The 26541-nt window shown below is 44.8% G+C and overlaps 1 protein-coding gene across 2 annotated transcripts in view; it reads left to right on the top strand.

The window, feature by feature from the left end:
- The window catches only part of LOC128347366 (retinol dehydrogenase 7-like), a 28810-nt gene extending 19751 nt beyond the window's left edge, over positions 1–9059 (top strand). For both annotated transcript variants that reach the window (XM_053301876.1, XM_053301877.1), the window contains exons 4-5: positions 3546–3703; positions 8697–9059. In XM_053301876.1, coding sequence (XP_053157851.1) covers positions 3546–3703; positions 8697–8914 — 376 coding nt within the window. In that variant the 3' untranslated portion in view covers positions 8915–9059. The remainder of the gene's footprint in view (positions 1–3545; positions 3704–8696) is intronic.
- Positions 9060–26541: the final 17482 nt, after the last annotated feature.

Genomic DNA, 26541 nt, shown 5'->3' with positions numbered 1-26541 from the left:
TAAATATTCAAAACATAGGTCTAAGATCACCTGGAGGCTTTACACACAGGGCTTCTATCCCGAATCTACTTCAGAGGAGAGTGTGCGCTCACACACCAGCCAAACTTACCCTGAAGTCCTTTCGAGATTCTTGGGCCCACTCCATACACAAGTCGGGCTTTGTCTTGCAAATTCTAGCTTATCTCGAGGTATTTCTGGATTTTTAAAATGCTGGTTTTCAGCTACTTTTTCTTGCCTTCCCCCCAGAAGAGCATTCAGACCCTGGTGGGAGCGTGCTTCACACTCTCACACGATCCCTGCTGCTCCGTGCAGCTTAGAGCAGGATGGATTGCTCTGAGGGTGGCACTCATTATCCCGGCCTCCAGGAAGTGTTTCACATGGGGCTTTCAAATCCCTTTAACTCGCATTTCCTCTAGAATAGAGCGGGGGTGTTCACATATTGGCCAGATTTATCCCAAAGTCCCTGCGAGTTATCAGGGAGCAGTTCACACACAATTTGGGTTTTTCACTGTGCTTTACAGTGTAGCCCGATTTCTATCTAGAGTAAAAAGAAACCCACTATTTTCATCATTTTGGGGGGACAACTTCGAGTTCGAAGTAAAGCCTCCCAGTAAACCCGCGGTAAAGCCTGCTGTGTGTAAAAGTCCCATGTATCCCACAGTGTACCGGGTTAATTGTATTCCTCAACATGCAGTTTCAGTTTGATGAAGTAAATGTGGTGTTAGAAGAACAGCCAATTACCCCTCTGGTGAAATCTAGCAAATATCTACAGATCTGACTGGAGTTCTGTCTGTTTGTTCTGAATGATTAATTGAAGCTGTCAGGATCAGGGGCGTAACTATAATAGGGCAAGGGGAGACAGTTGTCTGGGGGCCCACTGCCTTGGGGGGCCCCCAGAGACAAATCACATGACTGACTCCCCCAGCCACGCACCCACCTGGGCTTCCTTCAGTTGTATTCACCCTCTGAAATGGATGTGAGTGTTAAGACCTGGAGCTACCAGAACAGCATGTCCTTCTCTAGTACCATTCAATGACTTGCATCGTCCACAATTTACAAAACCTTTTAAAATTTTATATATATATATATTTTTTTTAAAAATCTTGTCTCTGGGCCCACTCCAACCTTGCTACGCCCCTGGTCAGGATCATATAAATAACACAACACATCTGTACCATGTGCAAAGCTGGCAGAAGAGGGATGTGATGCCTGATACTCCTTGGCTTATGCTAGTGGGATAACTCTTCTGAAGTCACTTAATTTAAGTCAAACCAACTGGTTCAATAAAATAGTCAAATCAAGACTATGTATTCCATTGCAAGATGCAAAAAATATAAGGAGCTGTGGTGCTTCAGATCTGATAATTGACCCATCCACTTTCTGCTCCAGCTGGGAGCAGTTCACCAAGCTCTCAGGCCATTATTTATTCCCAGCCCACCCCAACCCCATGAAATCCTTCTACTGGAATGCGAGGGATCGAACCTAGGATTCCAAATGCAAAGCACTGAGTTATGCCTCTCTCTAATGACTGGCAGGAAGTGTGTAGCATGGCTAGACACCCCCATTCCCTGGTGAGACATATAAACAGCATGGTACACTATGTAATTTGCGAACTCATTCTGAGTTTCCATTACATTTTCTACATAAAATAGATTAAATGGTTCAAGTCTGTCAAAAACAAATCACTAAGAAATCTGCAGCTGTCTTCTTCCCCAACTGGCTAAAGCCTCCAGGGGGTTCTCCAGTTTACACGCTGCCATGTGTCCCATAAGCCTGAGCCTTTTGGAAGGGCGGTATAAAAGTTTTAATATAAATAAATAAATAAATAAATAAATAAATAAGTGGCCCTCTGTATTGCCAGGGGTTTGACATTGCACTCGCTGGGTGCTGTCCATATTTCCGATGCCTTGTTTTGAAGTTTAATGATGTGTTATGTCCCTATAACATGGTAATAGTGTTGCAGGAAAGTAGCTGTATTTTTCCGTGGTAGGGAGGCTTGCAATAGAGTTAATGTGTTGCAGCATGTTGCAGTATGGACAGTTCATTGCCTCCCCCCCCCCCCACCAGCCTGTGCTTGTTTTCTCCACCCCCTTGCCACGAGGAGCAAAACAGGCAGGGAGAAATCACGACTTTCTCCTCTTTTCCTCCCCACAGATTCCAAACCCCACACCTTCCTCCTCCTTCTCTTGCTTCCAATGTAACTTGAGCTTGTCAACACAAGCGAACTCAGGAAGAGAGGAGATTGGAGGGGTTTTATTAATATTTTTCCACCAGGGTTCTTTTGTGCAGTCCCCCTTGTGCAGTCTGGTTACTTTGGCCAGTGACTCATACTAGTGCAACTGAGCAGATTTCTGAATCCAACCCTTTCTGGTACACATTTACTGAACAGGAAGCCCATTGAACTAAATCATTTACTTCTGTGCAATCCCATTTGCTTACTACAAGGCAAAGGGCAGGGAGAAAGAACAGACATGGTCCATTTACTTCTATGCAATCCCGCAGCCCTGGAGGACCACTCACCTCCCCACTCCTGTTTGTTTGTTCCCTGGAGGTGCACCAGTTCCTGTCTTTCCCCCTTCCTGGCTCACCACAGGATTCCCTTTCACTCTCCACCTCAAGAGTGAAATAAGCAGTTCCCTTGTTTTTGCACTCCAAAGGATCTCCTCCTCACTCTCCCTTAAAAAAAAAAAAAAATCCTATTATTGCTTGCACAAGACTGGAATGATGCAAGACAAAGTTAGATTTTTGCTTTGGAACATCCCCCTGCTGGCAGAATCCCCCTGCTGGCAGATTAGCGCAAGGAGTCGAGAAGTCACCCCCCCCCCCAATTCACATCACTCCCCCCCCCCACAACCCCATTGGCCCAAATGGAGCAGGAGCAGGGGCAAACAAACGTTTTCAAGGAGAATATGGACAGTGCTGCCTTGAAAACACATTGCAATGGACAGAAAATATGAATGGCCACCAGCCTACAACGAAGCACTGAATAACACTTTACTCTCTATTTTAAACCATTGCACTATTCCGTTACACTTTGCAATGCTTTACCCGTTGCAGATCTCGTAGTCCGTAAAACGCCTAAGTTCAGGAAAGCATGTTGCTGTTCCAAAAAGGATTCAGACACTAGTACTACTGATGATGAGATTTTTAACATACTTTGTTCTTTGTAATAATATTCGGTTGCTGCTCATTGTTTAAAGTTGTTTTTCAGTTATTATAATGTGTATTTTATTATAACAATATTTTCCATTTTTTAGCTATTAAGATAAAGTAATTGGCTAATGGAGGGAGAATAAATGTTAGAAATAAATAAACCTGAGTGGGTATGGGTTGCAGGAGATATCTTCTGCCACAAGGGGAAATTCTCTATACAATGTACTCTGTTGTGTGCTCACTCAAGAAGCAAGATTTCTAGCACTAGGAAATGAATCAGGGAGATTCTTCCACTCACAGGAGCAGAACATCCCTGAACTAGAATCCTTAATACTGTGTGTGTGTGTGTGTGTGTGTGTGTGCGCGCGCTTTGATCTTTTGTTCCAATTCAGGCGAGAGCTTCGCCCCTTTGGAGTCCAAGTCTGCATTGTTGAGCCTGGTGGTTTCCTTACATCAATTTTCAACAACCTAAATGACCAACTGGGGAATGTGTGGAGCCAGCTACCTTCTGACATCCAAGAATCATATGGGCAGCAGTACTTTGAGAACTGTGAGTTAAGAAGGCATTAGTTCTGTTAACTGTATTGAGGGCTGATTGTTTATGTCTGAAATGGAAGGGATGGGACTAAGAATGCCCATGGGAGTTCATCATGGGAGTTTCAGTTTTAAAACATCATTAGTTCAAAAGCAAAGATGTTGCTAGGTACTCAAAATATCCAGGGCCCAAGCCCATAGCCCCCCTTTTGATAATTCAACTCAATCATGCCCCTCCAAGAATAATGACATCTGATTCCCCTGCTAACTGGACAAAGAGGCACCTTTTACTGTGGTGATTCTCTTTATTTAGCAGGGGGAGAGTAACTGGCTCTATCCACCCACAGCACAGTATGCCTCCAGTGACTGTTGCTGGTGTCTATCTTGTGTTTCTTTTTAGATTGTGAGCCCTTTGAGGACAGGGATCCATCTTATTTGTTTGTTATTTCTCTGTGTAAACCGCCCTGAGCCATTTTTGGAAGGGCGGTATAGAAATCGAATTATTTCTTGTTTACACAGTCAGACAGGTGTTATTGACTGGTTTGTTTTATCCAGACATCGAGTCCTTCCCAAGGACCTGGGATGCCAGAATTTTATTGTCAATTGTTATAGATATTGTCGCAGAATATAGGCTGTTCCCAGTAAAGCTGCTTTTTGTAATTGGCTGATGGTGATTTCTGTGGCCCCTATGGTGTTGAGGTGCTCTTCAAGGTCTTTTGGAACTGCACCCAGGGCGCCAATTAACACTGGGATTATTTTGGTCTTTTTCTGCCACAGCCTTTTAATTTCAATTTGTAGATCTTTGTATTTGGTGATTTTTTCTATTTCTTTTTCTTCTATTCTGCTATCCCCTGGTATTGCTATGTCGATTATTTTCACTTGTTATTCCTTCTTCTCGACTGCAGTTATATCTGGTGTATTGTGTGGCAGATGTTTGTCTGTTTGTAGTTGGAAGTCCCATAATATTTTTACATCTTCATTTTCTTCAACTTTTTCAATCTTATGGTCCCACCAATGTTTGGCTACAGGTAGCTTGTATTTTTTGCAGATGTTCGAGTGTATCATCCCTGCTACCTTGTCATGCCTTTGTTTGGAGTCAGTCTGTGTGATCTTTTGACAACAGCTGATTAGGTAGCCCACTGTTTCATCTGCTTCTTTACAAAGGCAGCACTTGCTGTTTGTTGTGGATTTTTCAACTTTTGCTCTTATTGCATTTGTTCTTAGTGCCTGTTCTTGTGCAGCCAGTATTAAACCCTCTGTTTCTTTCTTCAAGTAACCGTTCTTAAGCCATTGCCAGGTCTTGGTGATGTCTGATTTTCCACTTATATTGTGCAAATATTGACCATGCAGGGGCTTATTTTTCCATTTTTCTGCTCGGTTATTGACTTGTTCTTTCTTGTAGGCCCGCTTTCTTTCATTGGTGTGGAATAGTTTCGCGTTATTGACCATTTGAAGTGCATCTTCTTCACTGTCCTTGATATATTCTTCAAGGCCTCTTAACTCCTCCCCTACTGTTTTATGGACTTGTAGCATTCCTCTTCCACCTGAGCTGCGAGGGAGGTATAGCCTATCTACATCACTGCGGGGGTGCAGAGCGTGATTGATGGTCATGATTTTCCTGGTCTTATGATCCAGCGTCTCTAGCTCTGCCTGGGTCCAGTCTATTATTCCTGCAGTGTATCTGATAACAGGTATAGCCCAGGTGTTTATGGCTTGCCTCTGAAAAGTATAAGCATGCATATGTATTCAGTACTTGGTTTGGACCCCTTTTGCAGCAATTACTGCCTCAATGCGGCGTGGCATGGATGCTATCAGCCTGTGGCACTGATGAGGTATTATGGAAGACCAGGTTGCTTCATTAGCGGCCTTCAGCAATTCTGCATTGTTTGGTCTCATGTCTCTCATCCTTCTCTTGGCAATGCCCCATAGATTCTCTATGGGGTCAGGTCAGGCGAGTTTGCTGGCCAATCAAGCACAGTACACTGTATACTTTTCAGAGGTCCGATATTGTTCTATTCTTCAATCCTTGTCTTATTGGTTCCATGTAATATTCTAATTTTCTGGGATTGTGGCTGTGGGGTTTTCATGAGCTGTACGCCATGATCATCACAATTATAACAAATTAAGGCTTGACTTATCTCGCTTTGCATGTAATGCATCTGTCTCATATATCAGTTTCACCTTTTAATTTGCATTACTGAAATTAATGGACTTTTGCACGATATTCTAATTTTCCAAGTTTCACCTGTATGGTGTTCCCACCATTGAGTTTGGACTTGAGGATTTTTCTAACTCTCCTGATGTATTCACTTCCCATTTTTCTTTTAACTTCAGTGTGTGCAATGTTATCAGCCTGCAGAATGCCCAAGTATTTGTAAGGTTCTTTCTCTTCCAGGTTCTTGATCTAGCTTCCATTGGGCAGTTCTATTCCTTCTGTTTTTCTTATTTTCCCTCTGTTCATTATTAATGCAGCACACTTGTCTAGTCCAAACTCCATTGCTATATCGCTACTGAATATACGGCAGTGTTTAGCAGTGATTCGATTTCTGACTGGGACTTTCCATGCAACTTCAGATCGTCCATATACAGCAGATGGTTGGTTTTACTTGATGTTTTAGATGTTTGGTATCCGAGGCCCGTTTTGTTCAGTATTTGTGAAAGTGGGGTCATGGCGATTACAAACAACAGAGGGGATAGTGAGTCCCCTTGGAAAATGCCTCTTCTAATGCTAACCTGTCCAAGTGTCTGACCATTGATTCTTAACTGTGTACTCCACATGCTCATTGCTTTTTTTATAAATATCTGAATGTTTTTGCTGACACCAGTTGTTTCTAAACATTTTAGTATCCATGTGTGAGGCAATGAATCAAAGGCTTTCTTGTAGTCAATCCATGCAACACTTAGATTGGTTTTTCTTCTCTTGCAGTTTTCTAAAATCAGCAGCTGGTCTTTTGTGCCTCTGGTGTTCGGGCAATTTCCTTTCTCTTCAACTGGAAGCTGTTTGTTAGTTAATAAGTGTTGCATCACTTCATCTGCTATTATTCCAGTTAATAATTTGAACATGGTTGGCAGGCAGGTTATTGGTCTATAATTACTTGTAACTGCACCTTTTGCTGGGTCTTTCATTTGGAGATGAGTTTTCCCAGTTGTTAGCCATTGTTCAATATCACCTCCTTGCAAAATGTGATTGAACTGTTTTGATAGTTGTTTATGAAGGCTTGTTAGGTGTTTAAGCCAAAAGCCATGCAGTTCATCGTCGCCTGGAGCAGTCCAATTTTTAATTTCCTTTGCTCTTTCACTTATTAATTCTGGTGTTATTATTAGGTCTTGCATTTGTTGGTTACATTTTTTGACCTCTTTCATCCAGCCTGCTTTTTTATTATAATCTATTGGATTGTCCCATTATTTCCCCCAGAATTGCACTGTTTCTTCTTTATTTCGTGTTTCTAGGTTTCTTGCAGTTTCTCCTTCTGTGCTTTGGTAGAAACGTCTCTGATTCGACTGGAATTGGAGATTCTGCCTGTGTTGTGTAATTCTGGCTTTCAATTTACTCTCATCTGATCTAAGCCTGGAGATTTTTTTTTCTAATCTAATCTTCCATTTAGGTGATGTACTGCTTTCTTTTTTTACAGGTCCACTGATCTTATATCCGAGCTCTTGTGTTGTTATTGTTGCTGCACTGTACATTAGTTGGTTTGTTTCTTGCAAATTATTGGTTATTATTTCTGCAAGTGCAGCATCAACATCTTTTAATGCCTGAACAAGTTGTTTTTTGGCAACTGCTTTTAGAGCTGGAAGTCGAACCCTGGTGGTTGTTTGGTTCATGTGCTCAGTTATTTTTTGCTTTAGTTCTTGTTGCTTTTCTGTTAAACGCCATTCAAGTTTTTGAGGTGAAGCAAAAGGGAGGTTGCCTGGTTTTGATTTTGAAACAGTTCAGTAACAGTGGTATCCTCGATTTCCAACACCTCCTCCACCTGCGCCTGAGCAACTTCTTCAATTGGTGGTAATTCTTCTTCCATATCTTGAGCCTGTGTTGCTCTTTGCAGTTCTTCCAGCTCAACTCCTGTGAATACTTTATTTCTTATTATGAATCTTCTCTGGTCTGCTAGCCTTTGTTCTGTTTTTTCTGTATCTGGATGCTTCTCTTTCCAAATTTGGTACATTCTTTTTAAATAACCTCTTCTAGTTGGACTAGACTTGTAATAGCAGATCATTATTTCCTTGTTGGCATTTTTCGTATTTTTTTTCGGTAAAGCGACGTTTCTTCCAGCAACCTTACAGTCTCCAGCCCTGGTTGCTCAACTGAAGATCCTGAGTCTTGTAGCCCACTTGCCACCAGATGTCCAGGGACTATAGCACCTGGCGCGGTCCTTGTTGACCCAAGCAACGACCGATCCGGTATAGATTTATTAAAGTTACGTCTCACCATATTGTTGATGAGAGAGGCACTCTTTGTCTGGCTCCTCTGGTGAGACCTGTCCAGTATGGTTGGACCTCTGGCCTAGCTCTCACCTTCCTCGGAGCACGCAAGCCCCACAACCACACCAAGGTAGTGCCTCACTGGGGGATTATTATTATTATTATTATTATTATTATTATTATTATTATTATTCCCCAAAGGGAAGCTGGAGGAGATAAGTGCTGTATTGAGGGCTAAAGAGTCTGTTTTGTCCCCTTCACAGCACCTTTTAGGGGAGAGACAGAGATAAGAAGCAACCATTGCTTCTCGAGCAACCACAGAGGTGACTGCTCACACACACCCTGTCCAAGAAGGAGGTGACCGATGAGATTCGAGACTCTCCATTCACTGGGGGCTCAAGCCCCATGGGCCACTTCCTAATGATGCCCCTGTTTGAAGGAGAGTTCTACGGCTAGTTCCAGATGCCTCCTATTTGGTTCAGGACTTTTAGGACTTTTATTCTGTCTCTTCAGCTACCAAAAATGCTAGCATGCCTCCTATATTGTTGCAGGGCTAAACTTTTCCCTTGCTTTTTATTCCCCTCACACAGATTTTGCATTACTCCAACGTTTGATCAAGAGCGGCAGCAACAACCTCTACCTGGTTACTGACTGCATTGAACATGCCCTGAGGTCCTCTTACCCTCGCACTCGCTACTCTGCAGGCTGGGATGCAAAGTTCTTCTACATTCCTCTCTCTTATATGCCAACATCAGTGGCAGACTATGTGGTGACCTTCTCTTTGCCTAAGCCAGCCCAGGCCGTGTAGATTATTTTGCAGAAGCGGGATTACAAATATCCAAACAAACCAACAAGCTGTGGTTGGGAAATAATTCCAACTGCATCTTCTAATATCCTAATCAGATACAACCTTAATAATAAAATAAAATAAAAAACTGTACACTTAAAAAAAAGTCTTTAATTGCTGAGTAATTAACTCATAGATATTAGTCACAGTGGCTTACATTCTGCACAGTGAGCTACCCAGGGTGGAGCTATAGGGCAGATGGGTGTTGGGGATTGTTAATTTTACCTCCAGTAGGTAAACAGCAGACCACTAAGGAAGAGAGCACACACTCCAGTTACAGAGCTGGTAGCAGAGGATGGTTTAGTTGTTGCAGCTATTTAGAGAAAATACATGGAGATTCTTGTAGAATTAAATACTAAGTATTTATTGGTTATTTAACTGGCGCAGTGGGGAAATACTTGACTAACAAGCAGAAGGTTGCCGGTTCGATTTCCCACTGGTACTATATCAGGCAGCAGAGATATAGGAAGATGCTGAAAGGCATCATCTCATACATCGCGGGAGGAGGCAATGTTAAACTCCTCCAGTATTCTACCAAAGAAAACCACAGGGCTCTGTGGACGCCAGGAGTCGAGATTGACTTGACAGCACACCTTACCTTTATAATTGGATAGGAAATACCTAATCCTAATCTAAAGGACTACATAATGAATAGGTAAGGAGAGAGAGAGAGAGATGTTTTCATCTGCTCTCTAAGAGGAAAGGAAGGATTGTGACTCACCATAGAGCAGGGACAGATAGAGAGACCCTTACACACAGTCTCTACTCCCAATGCCCCTAGTGGTCATTAGGATAGTTGGGGCAAAAGGTCGATGCACTGGAACTCCATCTCCAAAGGGTCCAAAGAACCTGCGCCACCCTGCCTCCAGAACTGAACCTTGCTTGCCTCTCCTCACCTCTCCTCTCCCACTGGCCAGTGTGCCAGCCACCCACTACCTTGCTGCTCTCCATGGTAGCAGCATGCTGCCCACCCGCAGCATGCCAGTGATGCTCCTGCTGCCTGCTGCTGCATCCCAGCCATTCAGAGTCAGAGGCCTCCCATGCCCTTCCAACTCAGCCGGAGCTACTGATCCAAGGGAGAGGCATACTTGCTGCTTCCAAACCACTCCACACCCTGCTCATGCTGCTTCTGAAGGTGGGGAATCTCTGTCTCTCCCCGCCTTAGAAAGCAGCATGGTCTGGGTGCAGAATAGTGCAGAAACAGCAAGTAAGCCTCTCCCTTGGATTGGTGGCTCATGGTGCAGAATGTAAACTTGTTTCCCTTATTCTCCAATCACATTGTCTAGAAATGGTAGAGCTAGAAGCTGTAGCTAGTGGTGTGCTTGTATGTGGTTGAGCATGAAGATAAATGTTTTAAGAATTTTGGTGGCTGAGGCATTTTATGAATTAAAATTGGAAGTACACTGGGCAAAAAGCAAGCCCAGAACAGTGACCCATGAAGAGATGGGAAGAAGCCCCTTCTGATAGCAGGTCATGCTAGTATTTCTCTCTATATATTTCACCAATACTTTTCAATATCTACATGAAACCGCTGGGTGAGGTCATCAGGAGATTTGGTGCTGGGTGTTATCAGTATGCTGATGACACCCAATTCTACTTCTCTTGTTCATCTGCTTCATCAGGAAATGGCGTCAATTCCCTAAATGCCTGCCTACAGGCAGTAATGGACTGGATGAGGGATAACAAATTGAAGCTGTATCCAAGCAAGATGGAGGTGCTCATTGTAGGGGCTCAGAATCTGACGAATGAGTTAGATCTCCCTGTGCTGGATGGGGTTACACTCCCCCGGAAGGAGCAGGTGCGTAGTTTGGGGGTACTCCTGGATCCAGACCTCACCCTGGTATCTCAGGTGGAGGCTGTGGCCAGGAGTGTTTTTTATCAGCTTAGGCTGATCCGACAGCTGTGTCCATTCCTTGAGGAGGATGACCTCAGAATGGTGGTGCACCAGCTGGTAACCTCCAGGCTTGACTACTGTAATGTGCTCTATGTGGGCCTGCCTTTGTACATAGTTCGGAAACCAGTTAGTTCAAAATGCAGCACCCAGGCTGGTCTCCGGGGCAACTCGGAGAGACCATATTATGCCTGTTTTAAAACAGCTGCACTGGCTGCTGATAGGTTGCCGGGCAAAATACAAAGTGCTGGTTATTACCTTTAAAGCCCTAAACGGCTTAGGTCCAGGTTACCTTAGAGAGCACCTTCTTTGGTCTGATCTCCACCTCACGCTAAGATCATCTGAGGAGGTCCGGCTCCAGTTGCCACCGGCTCATCTGGTGGTCACTCAGAGGTGGGCCTTCTCTGTAGCCGCTCCTAGATTGTGGAATGCACTCCCTGCAGATATCCGTAATTTGAATTCTTTATTGGCATTTAGGAGAGCTCTAAAGACCTACCTGTTCGGCCTGGCCTTCCAGGGTTTTTAAATTGATTTAAAGGGTTTTCAATGTATTGGGGTTTTATAAGTTTTTGAATTGTTTTATTTTTAGCTGTTTTATTGTATTTTAAATTTTTTATTCCCAATCATTGATTGATTTTAACTGCTTTATAATATTTGTGAACCGCCCTGAGCTATTCTGTAAGGGCGGTCTAAAAATCAAACAGATATAGATATAGATATAGATATAGATATAGATATAGATATAGATATAGATATAGATATAGATATAGAAATTGAATGATTCCACCACAACAGATGAGGCATAATTCCCCACCCATTGGCACTCTTACCCTTAGACTTCATGGCCAAAGTCCAGGGCCTCCACACACCCTGCCCCCCACCCCAAATGCTCTTTAGTCTGTCCTGGGTGGAACATAGGAAGCTGCCTTATACTGAGTCAGACCATTGGTCCATCTAACTCAGTATTGTCTACACGAGGGGTGTGCAATTCGGATTTTCAGTGTTTCGATTCGGATCCGAATCGAAACACCCCCGTTCTGTTTTGAATCCGAATCTGGCCCATCCGAATCACCCCCGATTCGATTCAGATCCGAATTAATCCAAATCTGAAACTGAATAGATTTGGATTAAAAAATGGTCCTGGGGCCAAAAGAGTGGGGTGGGGTGGTAGTGCCCAATGGGTGGAGGCTACCACCCCAATTGAAGAGTGATTGGGCAGAGGGCTGATTTTTGGTGAATTTCTGAAGTTTACACGTTTTTAAGGTTTTCTCCCATTAGGTATAATGGAGGGTGTATCGCTTCACATCGGGGGGAAAGGGGTGGCCTAGAGCAGTGTGGGGTTGGTGGTAGTGCAGGATAGGGGCAAGGAAGATACCTGAATTTTTTCAAAGGATTTGGGCAGAGGGCTGATTTTTGGTGATTTCATTGTTGGAGTTTTGTTGCTTCTGAGGTGTTCTGAGTGTGGATTCTATGATAGCAAATGAGATTTTCAATGAGACACCATGAATCCACTCTCATTTGCTATCATAGAATCTACACTCAGAACATCTAAGAAACAACAGAACCCTGTACCCCATGGGTTAGAAACCCATGGGGGTGGCTGGCACCCTATGTGCACTACACCACCACTCACTCTGGGCCACCCCAGCACCCCCCCCCAAGTGCACTTATGGGGCTGCTGAAACCTCCATTATACCTTATGAGGAAAAACCTTAAAGACGAGTAAACTTCAACAATTCACCAAAAATCAGCCCTCTGCCCAAATCCTTTGAAAAAAAATCTGGTAGCTTCCTTACCCCTATCTTGCACTACCACCAACCCCACACAGCTCTGGGCCACCCCTTTCCCCCGATGTGACGCGATACACCCTCCATTATACCTAATGGGGAAAAACCTTAAAGACGCGTAAACTTCAACAATTCACCAAAAATCAGCCCTTTGCCCAATCACTCTTCAATTGGGGTGGTAGCTTCCACCAATTAGGCACTACCACCCAACCCCACTCTTCTGCCCCAGATCCCACATTATGCCCCCAATCTGCCCCAAAGACACTAAAACTTCAGAAATTCACCAAAAATCAGCCCTCTGCCCAATCCCTCTGCAATTGGGGTGGTAGCCTCTACCCATTAGGCACTACCACACCACACCACTCTTTTGGCCCTGTGACCCGAAATTCGAGTAGACATCACATCAGACCTTTTTGCATTGAAGTCAATGGGAGGCAAAAAGGTGGGAAATTCAAATTGATGTCATTGCTTAAAATGGAGGGGGAAGAAGAAGGCATTTATTGGCCACAAAATGGAGGGCCAAAACAACAAATATTTCAGATCCGAAACAGGGGTGATTCGTTTTGGATCCCAATAATTTCGGAGGGCTTCGAGGGTGATTCGGTTCAGATCCGAATCACCCGAAATCGGCCGTTTCGGGTACAGATAGTTCTGTACCCAAAATGTTTCGCACATCCCTAGTCTACACGGACTGGCAGCAGCTTCTCCGAGGTTGCAGGCAGGAACCTCTCTCAGCCCTGTCTTGGAGATGACAGGGAAGGAACTTCTGCTCTTCCCAGAGCAGCCCCATCCCCTAAGTGGAATATCTTACAGTGCTAACACTTCTAGTCTCCCTTTCATATGCAACCAGGGCGGACCCTGCTTAGCTAAGGGGACAAGTCATGCTTGCTACCACAAGACCAGCTCTCTTCCCAGGGTGGTGTGGTTGCCACTTGCCCACACTGGGCTGGGCAGATGAGTGTGATTGTGACCAGTGCCGGGTGCTTTAGAGACAGAGGGGGGAGTGGGGAAAGAAAAATGTGGGGTGGGGATCTGTTAAGTTGCATGTTGAAATGTTTCTGCTAATGCATATTTGCATACATATACCTGTTTTATATTCTTACATTCTTGTGAGTTCAGTTACTGTTTGTGCCCTCAAGAACTCTCATATAAAAATACGGTGTCATGGTGTGTGTACGGGGATAATGCAATGGGGGGGGCTCCAGCAAGGGGGTAGGGATGTGCACGGAACCAGCAGGGGCCAGTTCAGTGGCAAGGGGGTGGCTTTAAGGGTGGGGGAGAATGCACTCCCCCCCCCCGGCCATGTCTACCCCGCCAGCACATGTCTCCCAAAAATGCATCAGGGCAGCAGGGTACCTCACTGCCACCCCGCTCCGACATTATCCGAAAGTCACCGGAAGTAGCAGCTGTGACTGCGCGCCTTACACTTGTGTGCGCACACGTCAAGTTAGGGTTAGGTTAGGATTAGTGCAGTAGCAGCTACCACTTCCAGTGACTTCTGGATAATGTCAGAGCAGGGCAGCAGGGAAGTATGCTGCCGCCCCAACAAGCTTTTAGGGAGACGTGCGCCGGCAGGGGAGATGCACGGGGGGGGGAGGTAAGTGCATCCTCCTCTGCCCTTAAAGCCACCATCCCACCCCACCCCACCGTCGAGCCCTCGAGCCAGGCAAGGTTTGAACTGGTTTGGAGGCCCATAAAACTCTGAACCTGTCCGTACACGGGGGGGGGGAGGGGAGGTGGTGGCTCCAGCTCCAAAGGCCTTTAGGTCCAGGCTCCAAAATTACCTAAGTGCCCCTCTGTCCCCACCTCCTGGGTGCTTTCTAGGGAGCAGCTTGAACTTGCTTCTCAGTGGTAGGCTTGGTGTGCATTCGTACTGTCTGGGTTTTGACACTTTATTGCAAACGGTAATGTTCGCACAGCCACAGCCTGAACTGGATTTTATCTTGATGTTTCAGGTTTAAAGCGTTGTCTGTGTGTGAGAAAATAGTAGCTGTTTTTTTTGCAGGCTTGCTCGCTCCATTCCCCCCTCCATCTGCCCCTCAGCTTCCCCACACACCCTCTCCCTCCTTGTGGTGTGTATGTGTGTGTCTCCTGCTCTCTCACCCCTCGCCTCTCTCCTGCTCTTCCTCCGCCTCCCCAACACTCTCTGGATACTACCCAGCTGCTGGGATCACTGCTGCTGCCACCGCCCCTGAACTGCCTTCTTCCTCCCAAGCTCAGCCATGAACCTCGCCAAAGGGGCAGCAGAGGAAGGGGCAGTGCCCGATTCCAAGGTGGATGTCATTTTTAGAGGGGCGGCAGCCAGGGAGGACACCTCTCTTTCACAAATTCACCCGGCGGGGGAGGGGAGGGAAAGCTATTGTTGTTGGAGTTTGTAATTATTTTTCAAAGCGCCAACAAAGGAAGCTACCCACTCCAGTTACAGAGTAGAGTGCAGAGTTTTGTTGCTGCAGTTATCTAAAGACCATGCATGGAGACTGTTGTACAATCCAGTCTAAATAAGTTTATTGGGAAAGTACAAACACCTGTATTGGGCAGCAGCGATACAGGAAGATGCTGAAAGGCATCATCTCATACTGCGCGGGAGGAGGCAGTGGTAAAACCCTCCTGTATTCTACCAAAGAAAACCACAGGGCCCTGTGGGCGCCAGGAGTCGAAATTGACTTGACAACACATTTTACCTTTACTTTACATTTTGGATAGGAAAGACCTAGCCCTGTCTAAAGGCTACATAATGGCTAGATGGAGAGAGAGATGTTTCAATCTACTCTCTAAGAGGAAAGGAAGAGGACTGACTCCCCACAGGAAATACCCGAGGAGTCAAGGCAGGGGTCATAGAGTAGAGGTAAAGCAGGGACAGGTAAGGAGACCCTCACCAACTACGTCTACACCCAATGCCTCTAGTGGTCATTAGGACAGTTGGTGCAAAAAGTTGATGCACTTGAACCATCTCCAACAGTCCTGCCACTCCCTCCTCCTCTCTTCTTTCTCTCGCTCCTCCCCCTGCCACCCTGCTGCAACTCCCCAGCTTTGCAGCCAATCTCCCTCCCCAATTTGCTTCACATGTGGGGGTTGTTTCCTCCCCTCCTCCTTTCTCTCGCTCGCTCCTCTCAAAGCCTCAGACAACTCCAGCCACTATCGGTTTATTCCCGCTTTGAAGCCAGTTAGGGTTGGTGTAGGATTTTCCACCACTTCCTCCATCGCTCAAGCAAGCAGTCTGGAAAGCAGCAAAGCGATGCCATTCAATCATGCAGAGGTGGAGCAGACACTCTCCTTTGGTGGGTAGGTATTTTGGACTCACAGGAGGAATTTGGGAAATGGTGAGGAGTAGAGCAAACAAATATCCCCAACTTATTCTCCCAAGCTTCTTGGGTGGGGACTGCATTTTTCCTAGAGTAGCCTGGCACCTCTTGAATACTGATGCAACAGGCAGCCCCCTTTATTGCCCACTGGGCTGGCCTTGCTTTTGGGGGTCACGCTTTGTTGGGTGCTGACTATGCCAGAAGTGGCATAAAATCCTAAATTTACAGCTGATTTTCAGATGGAGTCCTCTGGGCATTGCACCACCTCTCAGGTGGCTATATAATCTGCTTTCATGATTAAGCCAGCCCTAGATTATTGTATGTAAATGTGTTTGTAATTGTATATCTCTTGATACAGCCCCTGCTAGCCATTTTTCTGGACACTGCTGCTCCTGTTCTAAAGGAATGTCAAGAGTCTGCTCCCTCCCCAGACCAGAATAGTCCACCACTAGCAGAGTTAAGCAGCTGCCCTCGGCACTACTCTGAAAAGACTGCAGCAGCCGCAGCAACAGGAAGAAGGGGCTTTTCCCTTTTGAAATTCACAGGGTTGCTTAAACCATGGGTGTTCTTTCCACATCCAGTGCGCCCTCACTTTAGTTTTTGTTCCACTCATTTTGTAATGTCAGTGTAAAACCTGCATTGACCAGAATGTACCTTTGGGCTTCCTGGTCCTTATAAGCAACATCTGTACATGAAGTAAACTGCATAAGAGAGGCTCAGTGGAGTTTCAGGCACCCTATGTGAAAACACTGTGAACTACTGGAGGAATATTTGGAAGATCTTTATATATGGAAAACGGGATAGCAATAGCAATAGCAATAGCACTTACATTTATATACCGCTCTATAGCCAGAGCTCTCTAAGCGGTTTACAATGATTTAGCACATTGCCCCCAACATTCTGGGTAGTGGATGAGAAATTTGGGTGGGGAGAAGAGTCTCTGGGTCGCTTTGATTTATTTTGTTACATTTATACGCCACTGTTCCTCCAAAGAGCCCAGAATAGTGTACATGACTGTGTTTATCCTCACAACAGCCCTGTGAGGTAGGTTAGGCTGAGAGAGAAGTGACTGGCTCAGAGTCACCCAGTGACTTAAATGGCTGAATGGAGATTTGAATTCGGCTCTCCCCAGTCCTACTCCAATACTCTTAACTATTACACCACACTGGGAGGAGAGCGGGTCTTGTGGTAGAAAGCATGACTTGTCCCCATAGCTAAGCAGGGTCTGCCCTGGTTGCATATGAATGGGAGACTTGATGTGTGAGCACTGCAAGATATTCCCCTTAGGGGATGAAGCCGCTCTGGGAAGAGCAGAAGATTTCAAGTTCTCTCCCTGGCTTCTCCAAGATGGGACAAGATTTTTTTATTGAACCAACAAACTACCAAAAAATACAGTATGTTGCCAAGATAGGGCTGAGAGAGATTCCTGCCTGCAACCTTGGAGAAGCCGCTGCCAGTCTGTGAAGACAATACTGAGCTAGATAGACCCAATGGTCTGACTCAGTATATGGCAGTTTCCTATGTTCTTTCTCAGTGGAACTGAAGAATAAAAACATAATGACGTATTCTGCTGGCTTTAAAGTTGTTAGTGCCTTTATGGGCTTCAAAACCCAAGTTGATCCCTTTAAGAGGGGCAACCCACTGGCACCAATGGAAGCTAGTTTTTCAAGGTAAATCGCATCTGCAGAAAAGGGGCAACTCAGATTGGAGCTGTGATGGGACAAACCCACACTGCAGTCCCAATCTGTGAAGGGGGCTCATATGGCTGCTATTTACTGAATTAAAAACAACCCACCCACCCACCCCCGAGTCCTAAATGCATGTTTAAAGCAATATATATTTTGACACTAAGGCACCTGACTCCATTAGTGTTTGGATTTTGAGATGTGTGCTATAACAGAGTGAGAACATATCCACTAGAGGTGGAGGAGTGCATGGAAAAGGTACTGAATGCAGTTCAGGAATAAAACCTGCATAGAAATGTGTAGGACCATCATCTTTTCCCCTAGAGGAATCCAGGACTATTAATAGCTTGTGTGAAAGGTAGAAATGCAACAAGTGCAGGGGTAAGAAGCATGGAAAGGGTAAGTTCATGGAAGAAGCACTTCATGGAAGAAGAAGGGGTAAGCAGCAATGTGGCCAAATTTGCAGATGATACCAAACTCTTCCGGGTAGTGAAATCCAAAACGGATTGTGAGCAGCTCCAAAAGGATCTCTCCAAACTGGGGGAGTGGGCGACAAAATGGCAAATGCGGTTCAATGTTAGCAAGTGTAAAGTGATGCACATTGGGACGAAAAACCCCAACTTCAAGTATATGCTGATGGGATCTGAGCTGTCGATGACGGACCAGGAGAGGGATCTTGGGGTTGTGGTGGACAGCTCGTTGAAAGTGTCGATTCAATGTGCGGCAGTTGTGAAAAAGGCAAATTCCATGCTAGGGATCATTAGGAAGGCGATTGAAAATAAAACAGCTAACATTATAATGCCCTTATACAAAACTATGGTGCGACCAAACTTGGAGTACTGCGTACAATTCTGGTCACCACATCTTAAAAAGGACATTGTTGAACTGGAGAAGGTACAGAAGAGGGCAAACAAGATGATCAGGGGCCTAGAGCACCTTTCTTATGAGGCAAGACTACAACGCCTGGGGCTTTTTAGTTTAGAAAAAAGATGACTGCGGGGAGACATGATAGAGGTCTATAAAATCATGCATGGCGTGGAGAAAGTGGAGAGAGAGAGATTCTTTTCCCTCTCACACAACACTAGAACCAGGGGTCACTCCATGAAATTGATTGCCAGGAGGTCTAGGACCAACAAACAGAAGTACTTTTTCACACAACGCGTGATCCACTTGTGGAACTCTCTGCCACAGGATGTGGTGATGGCCAACAACCTGGATGGCTTTAAGAGGGGTTTGGGTGACTTCATGGAGGAGAGGTCTATCAATGGCTACTAGTCAGAGGGCTGTGGGCCACCTCCAGCCTCAAGGGCAGGGTGCCTCTGAGTACCAGTTGCAGGGGAGTAATGGCAGGAGAGAGGGCACGCCCTCAACTCCTGCCTGTGGCTTCCAGCGGCATCTGGTGGGCCACTGTGCGAAACAGGATGCTGGACTAGATGGGCCTTGAGCCTGATCCAGCAGGGCTATTCTTATGTTCTTAAGTGCATTTCTTTTCACACTACTGTGCTTGACAAAAACTGTACCTATTGAGTTTCTGCCTCTCACAGAGCACTTCTTTACCCCCCAGGGAAAGAAGGCAATACAGTAATCCAATGGTTATGCGGACCACAAGAATGAATAGAATTACTGTGGTGCAAACTGGGAATAATTTCATCAGCCTGTATATACTAATACAGTTAAAACCAAAGCACTGAAAGTGCCACAGGGCTGAATGGGGAAACTGAGGCAACAGTTTGCCACAGGGCAAACTGAGGCAACACTAAAGTGAAGGATAAGGTTGCACACAACAAAAGCATTCAAAGATTTTGTTGCAGGCATGACCTAAAGCAATACCTGATTAGTTTAAGATTTGACAAAAGAATGTTAACGTTCCGGAATTGCCAGTAGATGCTTCTTGATGGGAGTTAAATTGTTAGGAGATGGTCTCTGAGTAGAACTCAACTCTCTCAAGAATATGTGGAATGAAGAAAGTTTGGAGCTGGTGAAACATTCCAGCCAAAGAGAGAAGGCTGCTATATATAAGGGTGTGGTGTGGGAGGCGGGGGAGAGAGAGAGAGAGAGAGAGAGATGCAACAAAAAAGGCAGCTTAGAATAGTCTGAGATGTTACTATCTCCAGACCTAATTGTGTTCTATAAAAATACCTTCCTTTGACATCAAGAAGGCTACAACATGAGCTTATGAAAGAACCTGATACATGCAAAGCATCTATTCTGCAACTGAGATGAACCCCTCCGACCTTGTTTATAGTTTTTACTGGAGTGATCATAAAAAATATTGAATAATACATTGTATATTTACCTGCCTAATGAGCTTGGAATCAGGGTAGCCAGTAGAGTATATAGAGTGTTGAGGTGCACAGAGTGATATATTGGAGCTATTCACACAACCTACCAGGTGGGGGAAGGCTGCGCAAAACAGACCTTCGCCTTAGACAATCAGTAAACATGCACTGGGAATGCAGACCGCGCTCCCAGACAATCGAGCTCCAGAGGGCTGGGATGACATGTCCCAGCCTCCAGGAGTCCCACAATGCATCACACACTGAGCGTGGTGCATTGGGGGATTCCCCCAGGTGACGGGTTTTTAGGTGCCCATCTCTATGTCTCTTCGGGCCGCATGTAGCCCAAGGAGACACACAATCCCGGAGCCTGGGTTAAGGGCACATTCGCTCCCTTAACCCTGGCTAAAAGCCAGGTTTAAAAGCTGAGCTAGGCGGCACTGCCCTGCCAGAATCGGGCCCAATCCTGATGGCTCTCACGCGCAGCCTAACCCAGGCTGGGCTTCCCTAGCCTGGCTTAGGCTGTGCATGAGAACAGCCTCATTATTTGAGCAATGAATGTTCCATTATTTGAGCAATGGAAGCAGAGTTTTTAGATGTCTACCTAAAACACTTTCATAAAGGTGTCACAAATGTTAGCCTGTTAATACAAATGAATCAAGTCAACAGGATTCAGCTATCATAGTGCCCACAAACCATGACTCGTGAGAAGCAGAGGGCACTCCATTGTATATATACGCCTGCATCTTTGAAGGCCAGAACAGGGCACTGCAGCAGATCCACTTCAACCAATGGCAGCACCTCCACTACCGGCTTTGGAGAAGGCCACTCAGATTGAGAAAATGGTGCCAAAGTAAAGGATTAACCACACAGTGCCATAGCCTTAATGTGATTCAGGGGGCCCCATCACTGCTTTTATCTCATCATAAACTGCCTGACATCTGTTTTGACCTTAGTGTGTAATCTCTTATTGTTCCTCAGGTTTACCCCAGAACAGTAATTACCTAAGAACCTGGCCTAGGTCTGTACCTGAGAATGGACTTAAACCAGTTGGGATCTCAAGTCTCTTTCCTGTATAACAGTTAGTACTCATCAGAACCAAACGAAAGCAAGTGGCTTCAATCCAGCTAGTCTGGCACATCTCTATATTAGGAACTCAGTGAAAGGCTAGAAGCTTGAGTTTGTTTTCCCTTTGTGGTGCAGCTATTCTTTTTCCCCAATCTGCCTTTTCGGCTTCCTGTAAGAGGATGTGATTAAAAAACAGTCCAAGATATTTTGGTGCCTGAGGCATAAAATCTAAACAGCACATCCATTTGGATTTTTAAAAATGATTATTTGGTATCCTTTCATTATTTGGTAGCCTCTCAGTGGTGTTTGGCCCACTGAAGCCATTGATTGCTTGAGGCAACCTGCTTCAGTGGGCCAAACACCATTGGCTGCCAGGTTCTTCCTAGGTTCTTCCAGATTGTTTACATTAGACTTGCTACAGCTTTCAGAACCACCAGAGCGTTTTCCAGACTAAAAGATTTGCAACAATTAAAGTGTTGCAAAGTGCAGTGGAATTAGGCAGCAGTTTGAAACCACAAGCACAGCGGCTTTGATGCAGTTTTCAATGAAACGTGACAGGGTTTTGACCATCTATATTGCCCACCACTGCATCAGATTTTCCAGGCAGGAGGTGTCCATATTCCAGGATTGCATTCACTGCCCTCAACAGCTCCTCCATTTCCAGCCAATAAAGTCGTGGAGGCGGTGGGGAACTGCTGACCGATGAACCCTTTAAAAAACCACTTGGTGCTTTTGTGCAAACGTGCAACAACTTTCTCCTTTGTTCAAACAGAAGCACCGGACACATGGGGCGTGAGACCAATGAGATCAAAAGCCAAGGACAAAAGTGGAAATGAAACAGAGCAGAAATACATTAGATAATTTTTTTAAAAGAAAAGAAAAATTGGATTTACATATCAAATTCCAGAGACAAATGTGGCCAAAACCTAGGGCCGAAGGCAGAAATGAAAAACCGAGAGTTGACAATATATTAAGACAAATATATTGTGTGGCTTTATATATCAACAGATCCTTCATCTGCCGAATGAGCCAGCAAATCCACAGTGTGAATGTGTCCAAACAACAACAACAAGTTTGAGGGCACGCCCTCAACTCCTGTCTGTGGTTTTCAGCGGCATCCGGTGGGCCACTGTCCAAAACAGGATGCTGGACTAGATGGGCCTTGGGCCTGATCCAGCAGGGCTGTTCTTATGTTCTTAAAAGTCTTAATGAAAAACGTGAGTGAGCGAAATCAAAAGCCGAAAGCAGAAGAGAAACGGGTTGCACCCTTGCACCATTGTGGGTTGCACCCTTGCACAAGAACTCGCATTGAGATTTATTTATTTTTATTTACATGAGTGGCAGCATTATTTCAGGAATAGGTGGAAAGGGGCTGTAAAAATCGGCAAATCCAAGTGAACCACCCAGACCCACACCATGTTGCAACACATCAAACACAGGGCAAGCCTTTGAACAACGGGAAAACACAGCACTTTCCTGAAACAGTTTTACAGCATTATAGGGCCAAAACGCATCAATAAAACCTAAATCAAGACATCGGAAATACAGATGGCACCCTGGTGACAGCACTGTAACTGCGATGTCACAATATGAGAAATGTGATGGGGCGCTTAATGGACACGTCGTGAAACTGTTGCAGCGTGTAATCTGGAAAACTCCCAGTAGCTCTAACCAGAAACATTATTCTTTGGGTTTACAAAACTGTATGTAAAATATTTTGAAAGGCAATATACAAATACATAATATAACAGTGAGGCCAGGCTGGGACAGAGTCTTGTCTGCTCACCACATGTGAAACTGAGATGATACCATTCCCCCTCTAGGTTTTCCCTCTTTTAGGCCGTTCCTTGTTCCTTATAGTTGAATGGACATTTTTGCTTCCTTCATGTGTATGGAGCAGGGGAAAGAGCTCCATTTCTGAAAATTGGGGTAGGACACAAAGGTTTGCAAAGGGGGGAATTGTCCCTCACCTCCACCCCCTACCCCGCTGGCTGCTCGTTCTGCCTCCATCTGCTGAAGATTTTCCCAACAGGCTTGGGTGCCTCTTGAACTCTCCAGCCCCAGGCAGCCAGCCTGTACTGCCTACTGGGCTGGGCTGGCTTAAATGGAAAGGAGGAGCTGTATGCAGCTTGTTATATGTAAGATTCAAAGCTCAGCACACTTGGAAACTGCAGCAGGCAAAGAGTGGCCCACAAAAGCCCCACAAAGCTTTTGTTCTTTCTTCAAGCAAAGGAAGCTGGGAGAGGTTTCATCAACTGCAGGTTAGTTGCACTCAGGAATCTGCATACAGGTGGCCCTCATTATCTGTGGTTTTGTGACGTGTATCTGCAGTCAATGACATATACAATATACCTGACCTCGTATGCAGCTTCAATATATGCAGTTTTCAGCAGCACAGTTCTTCCCTTACATGGTCGTGCTCTTGCTGCACGTGCTCATGGGCTCTGAGAGGAGTTTGGAGGAGGACAGTGGAGTGCTTTGGTCTGCATGCTTAGGGTTTTTCGCTCTTCTGAAAGCCTTTTTGGGTAGCATTTAGCAGCTTTGGTATCCCTAGGGAGCCTTTGGGAGCCTTCTGGAGCAGTGTTTCCTCTAAGGCGTGTGCATGTGCGTGCGCACACACAGTTTTTTTATGGCCACTCAGTTAATTTTAGATCCCACTCAGATTGAATCAGGAAGGTCCCACTCTGAATATATGTGTGCACACTGTCTGGATACTGCCACCCAGAACAAAACGCATTCTGCACAGAGATGAAAAAAAAAAAATGAGAGAGAACACTGTTCAGGAGCCATTGTTCTGGGTCTTTTGGAGGCTTTTTGGAGCCATTCCTGTGGAGCTTCTTAGAGCCATTTTCTGGAGCCTCTTGCAGCATTGGGCTCCCCTTGTAAGATGCTAATTATCACTGGTATAATTTTAATTTTAATTTTAATGTTGATGAAATTTTATTTTTAATTTCAAATTTCAAATTATAAATTAATTTTAATTTTTATAATCACAGTACTGTATTATTTAATTTAAATTGTAATTAAAAGTTCAATTTAAATTGAAAATTAAAAATTGATTTTAATTATCCACTGAAAATTGATTCTCCACTCATTCCTTGATTCTCACACACTCCACTGTGTGGGTTTACTTGAAATGGATTTAATGTTGTGCTCCATCCTTATTCTTGCTTTTGCCCTGGCTTTTCAGTGATTTTTCGGTCATTTTCCTGCACTCCAGAACTTAACCCTCCCCACAATTCCCATTGACTTAAGGTTTCATGATCCACAGTTGTAGGCCAGAATGAAACACACACACCCCAAATTAAGCTTGTGCATTTTGATTCAGGTACAAAATGTTTTGTGCCCAAAAATGGCAATTTCTGAGGTTTTGTAACCAAAACAAAATCAAGAATTAAAAAACAGATATTTTTGTTTCCAAATTGAAATGACTGTGTTTCAGACAGAATGCTTTGTTCTTCAGAAAAGCGTTGCAATTCAAATTGACTTCTCTGACTCTCTCCACTCCAGCTGAGGCACTGAGTGATTAGCAGAAGATAAGATATGCAAAAAGCTGTTGAGCATGAATAGTTTAATTAAGTGTTGTGTTAAGTGTGATTGAAATGCAAACTGACCTTGCAAAGGGATTTGGAAGACAGCATTTTGAGACAGAAATACCCAAATATCTTTGGGAGCTCAATGCAATTCCAAAGCTCTTGCTAAAAGCCATGGTATAAATTGTGTGGAGAAGCTTTTCTAGAAGCTGGTAAGGAAAGTTCTGAAATTTCACAGGTGTTTCTTTCCAAAGGTTTAGAAAGAATTTATTGACTTGTTCAGTGCTCTTTTGAAGAACTATTTTGTTTTTCTTCTGATTTTTATGAGTTATAGTGGTGTCTAAGTTTTGATGCCCAAGTTGAGCAGTCTAATGTAATTTAGGTCACAATGTAATTTGGTGGGACATGATGTCTAAGCCAGGGGTTTACAACTTTTGCCATTGCAGGGTCAGGTCATCCACATGGGACTACAGGAGACAAAAGGAGGGGAGTGGGGAATACACCTGTCAATCTATTGATATCCCCAGGAATATTAGTTGCTTCTCTCTTTCTTGTAACCATGATCCATGGTTTTGCACTTTCTTAAATGCAGTGATGATAAATCTCAACAATTCTGAACAGTAGGCTGATTTGTTTGGGCTACGGCTCACTCCACTTCAGTTAAATGAACATTCGAAGCTGTCCCATAGTACCAAGGCAGTTTAATTTTATTTTTTTACATTTTATATCCCGCTCTTCCTCCAAGGAGCCCAGAGTGCTGTACTACATACTTAGGTTTCTCCTCACAACAACCCTGTGAAGTAGATTAGGCTGAGAGAAGTGACTGGCCCAGAGTCACCAGCGAGTATCATGGCTGAATGGGGATTTGAACTCAGGTCTCCCTGGTCCTAGTCCAGCACTCTAACCACTACACCACGCTGGCTCATTGGTCTATTTTGCTATCTCAAATGGCCTGTGGTCACTGTTCCATGGGGAGGGAGTTCTTTTATTGAAAGATTGCTTGAATCCACAAATGGGTTGTGCTGCTGTGCTAGTGCCACAGGGACAGGCTCACACTCACTGCAAAATTCTTAAATAACTGTGCCAAAAAATTAAGTGTCGTTGGTCATCATTCTCTTCACTCTTTCAACTTGTTTATGTGGGGCTTCAGGGGCAAAACAGTGGGTTGGGTGGCAGTGCCCCAAGGGTGGTGCACCCAGATTACAAATAGGGCAAAGGGCTGATTTCTTAGGAATTTTTGAGGTTTACACATCTTTAATATTTTTTCCCATAGGGAATAATGGAGGTTTCAGCAGCCCCATAACTCCACCTGGGGGGCACTGGGTTGGCCCGAAATGAGTGGTGGTGTAGTGCACAGAGGGTGCCAACCAACCCCCTGGATTGCTAACCCATTGGGGTACTGGGCTTTGTTGTTTCTGAGGTGTTGAGTTTAGATTCTCTGGTAGCATATGAGATTTTTAATGAAAAACCATGAATCCACTCTCATATGCTACTAGAGAATCTACTCGCAGAACACCTCTAGAACAACAAAACCCTGTACTTCATGGGTTGGCAACCCATGTGGATGGTTGGCATCCTATGTGCACTACACCGCCACTTGCTCTGGGCCACCCCGTGCCCCTCAAGTGGAATTATGGGACTGCAGAAACCTCCATTATACCCTGCAAGGAAAATCTGAGACACGTAACTTCATTAATTCTTTAAAAATCAGCCCTTTGCCAAATTCCTCTGAAGAAATTGTGGTAGCTTCCTTGCACCAACTGGGCACTACCACCAACCACACTCCACTCTGGGCCACCCCTTCCCCCCACCTCTCGTGAAGCTATACGTTTCCTGAAACCTCCATCATACCGTATGGAGAAAATCTGAAAGACGCGCAAACTTCAAAAATTAACTAAAAATCAGCAGTTTGCACAATTCCTTTGAAATTTTTGAGGTAGCTTCCACTCATTGGGCACTATAACCTCCACCCACTCTTTTGACCACATGACCCATTTTTAAATCTGAATTAATTCAGATTCAGATTCGGATTAATTCGGATACAAA

This window comes from Hemicordylus capensis, chromosome 2, assembly GCF_027244095.1.
Source record: "Hemicordylus capensis ecotype Gifberg chromosome 2, rHemCap1.1.pri, whole genome shotgun sequence".
Classification (NCBI taxonomy): Eukaryota; Metazoa; Chordata; class Lepidosauria; order Squamata; family Cordylidae; genus Hemicordylus; species Hemicordylus capensis.
The sequence above is the reverse complement of the archived record's forward strand: the minus strand, read 5'-3'. Positions and strand labels throughout refer to the sequence as shown.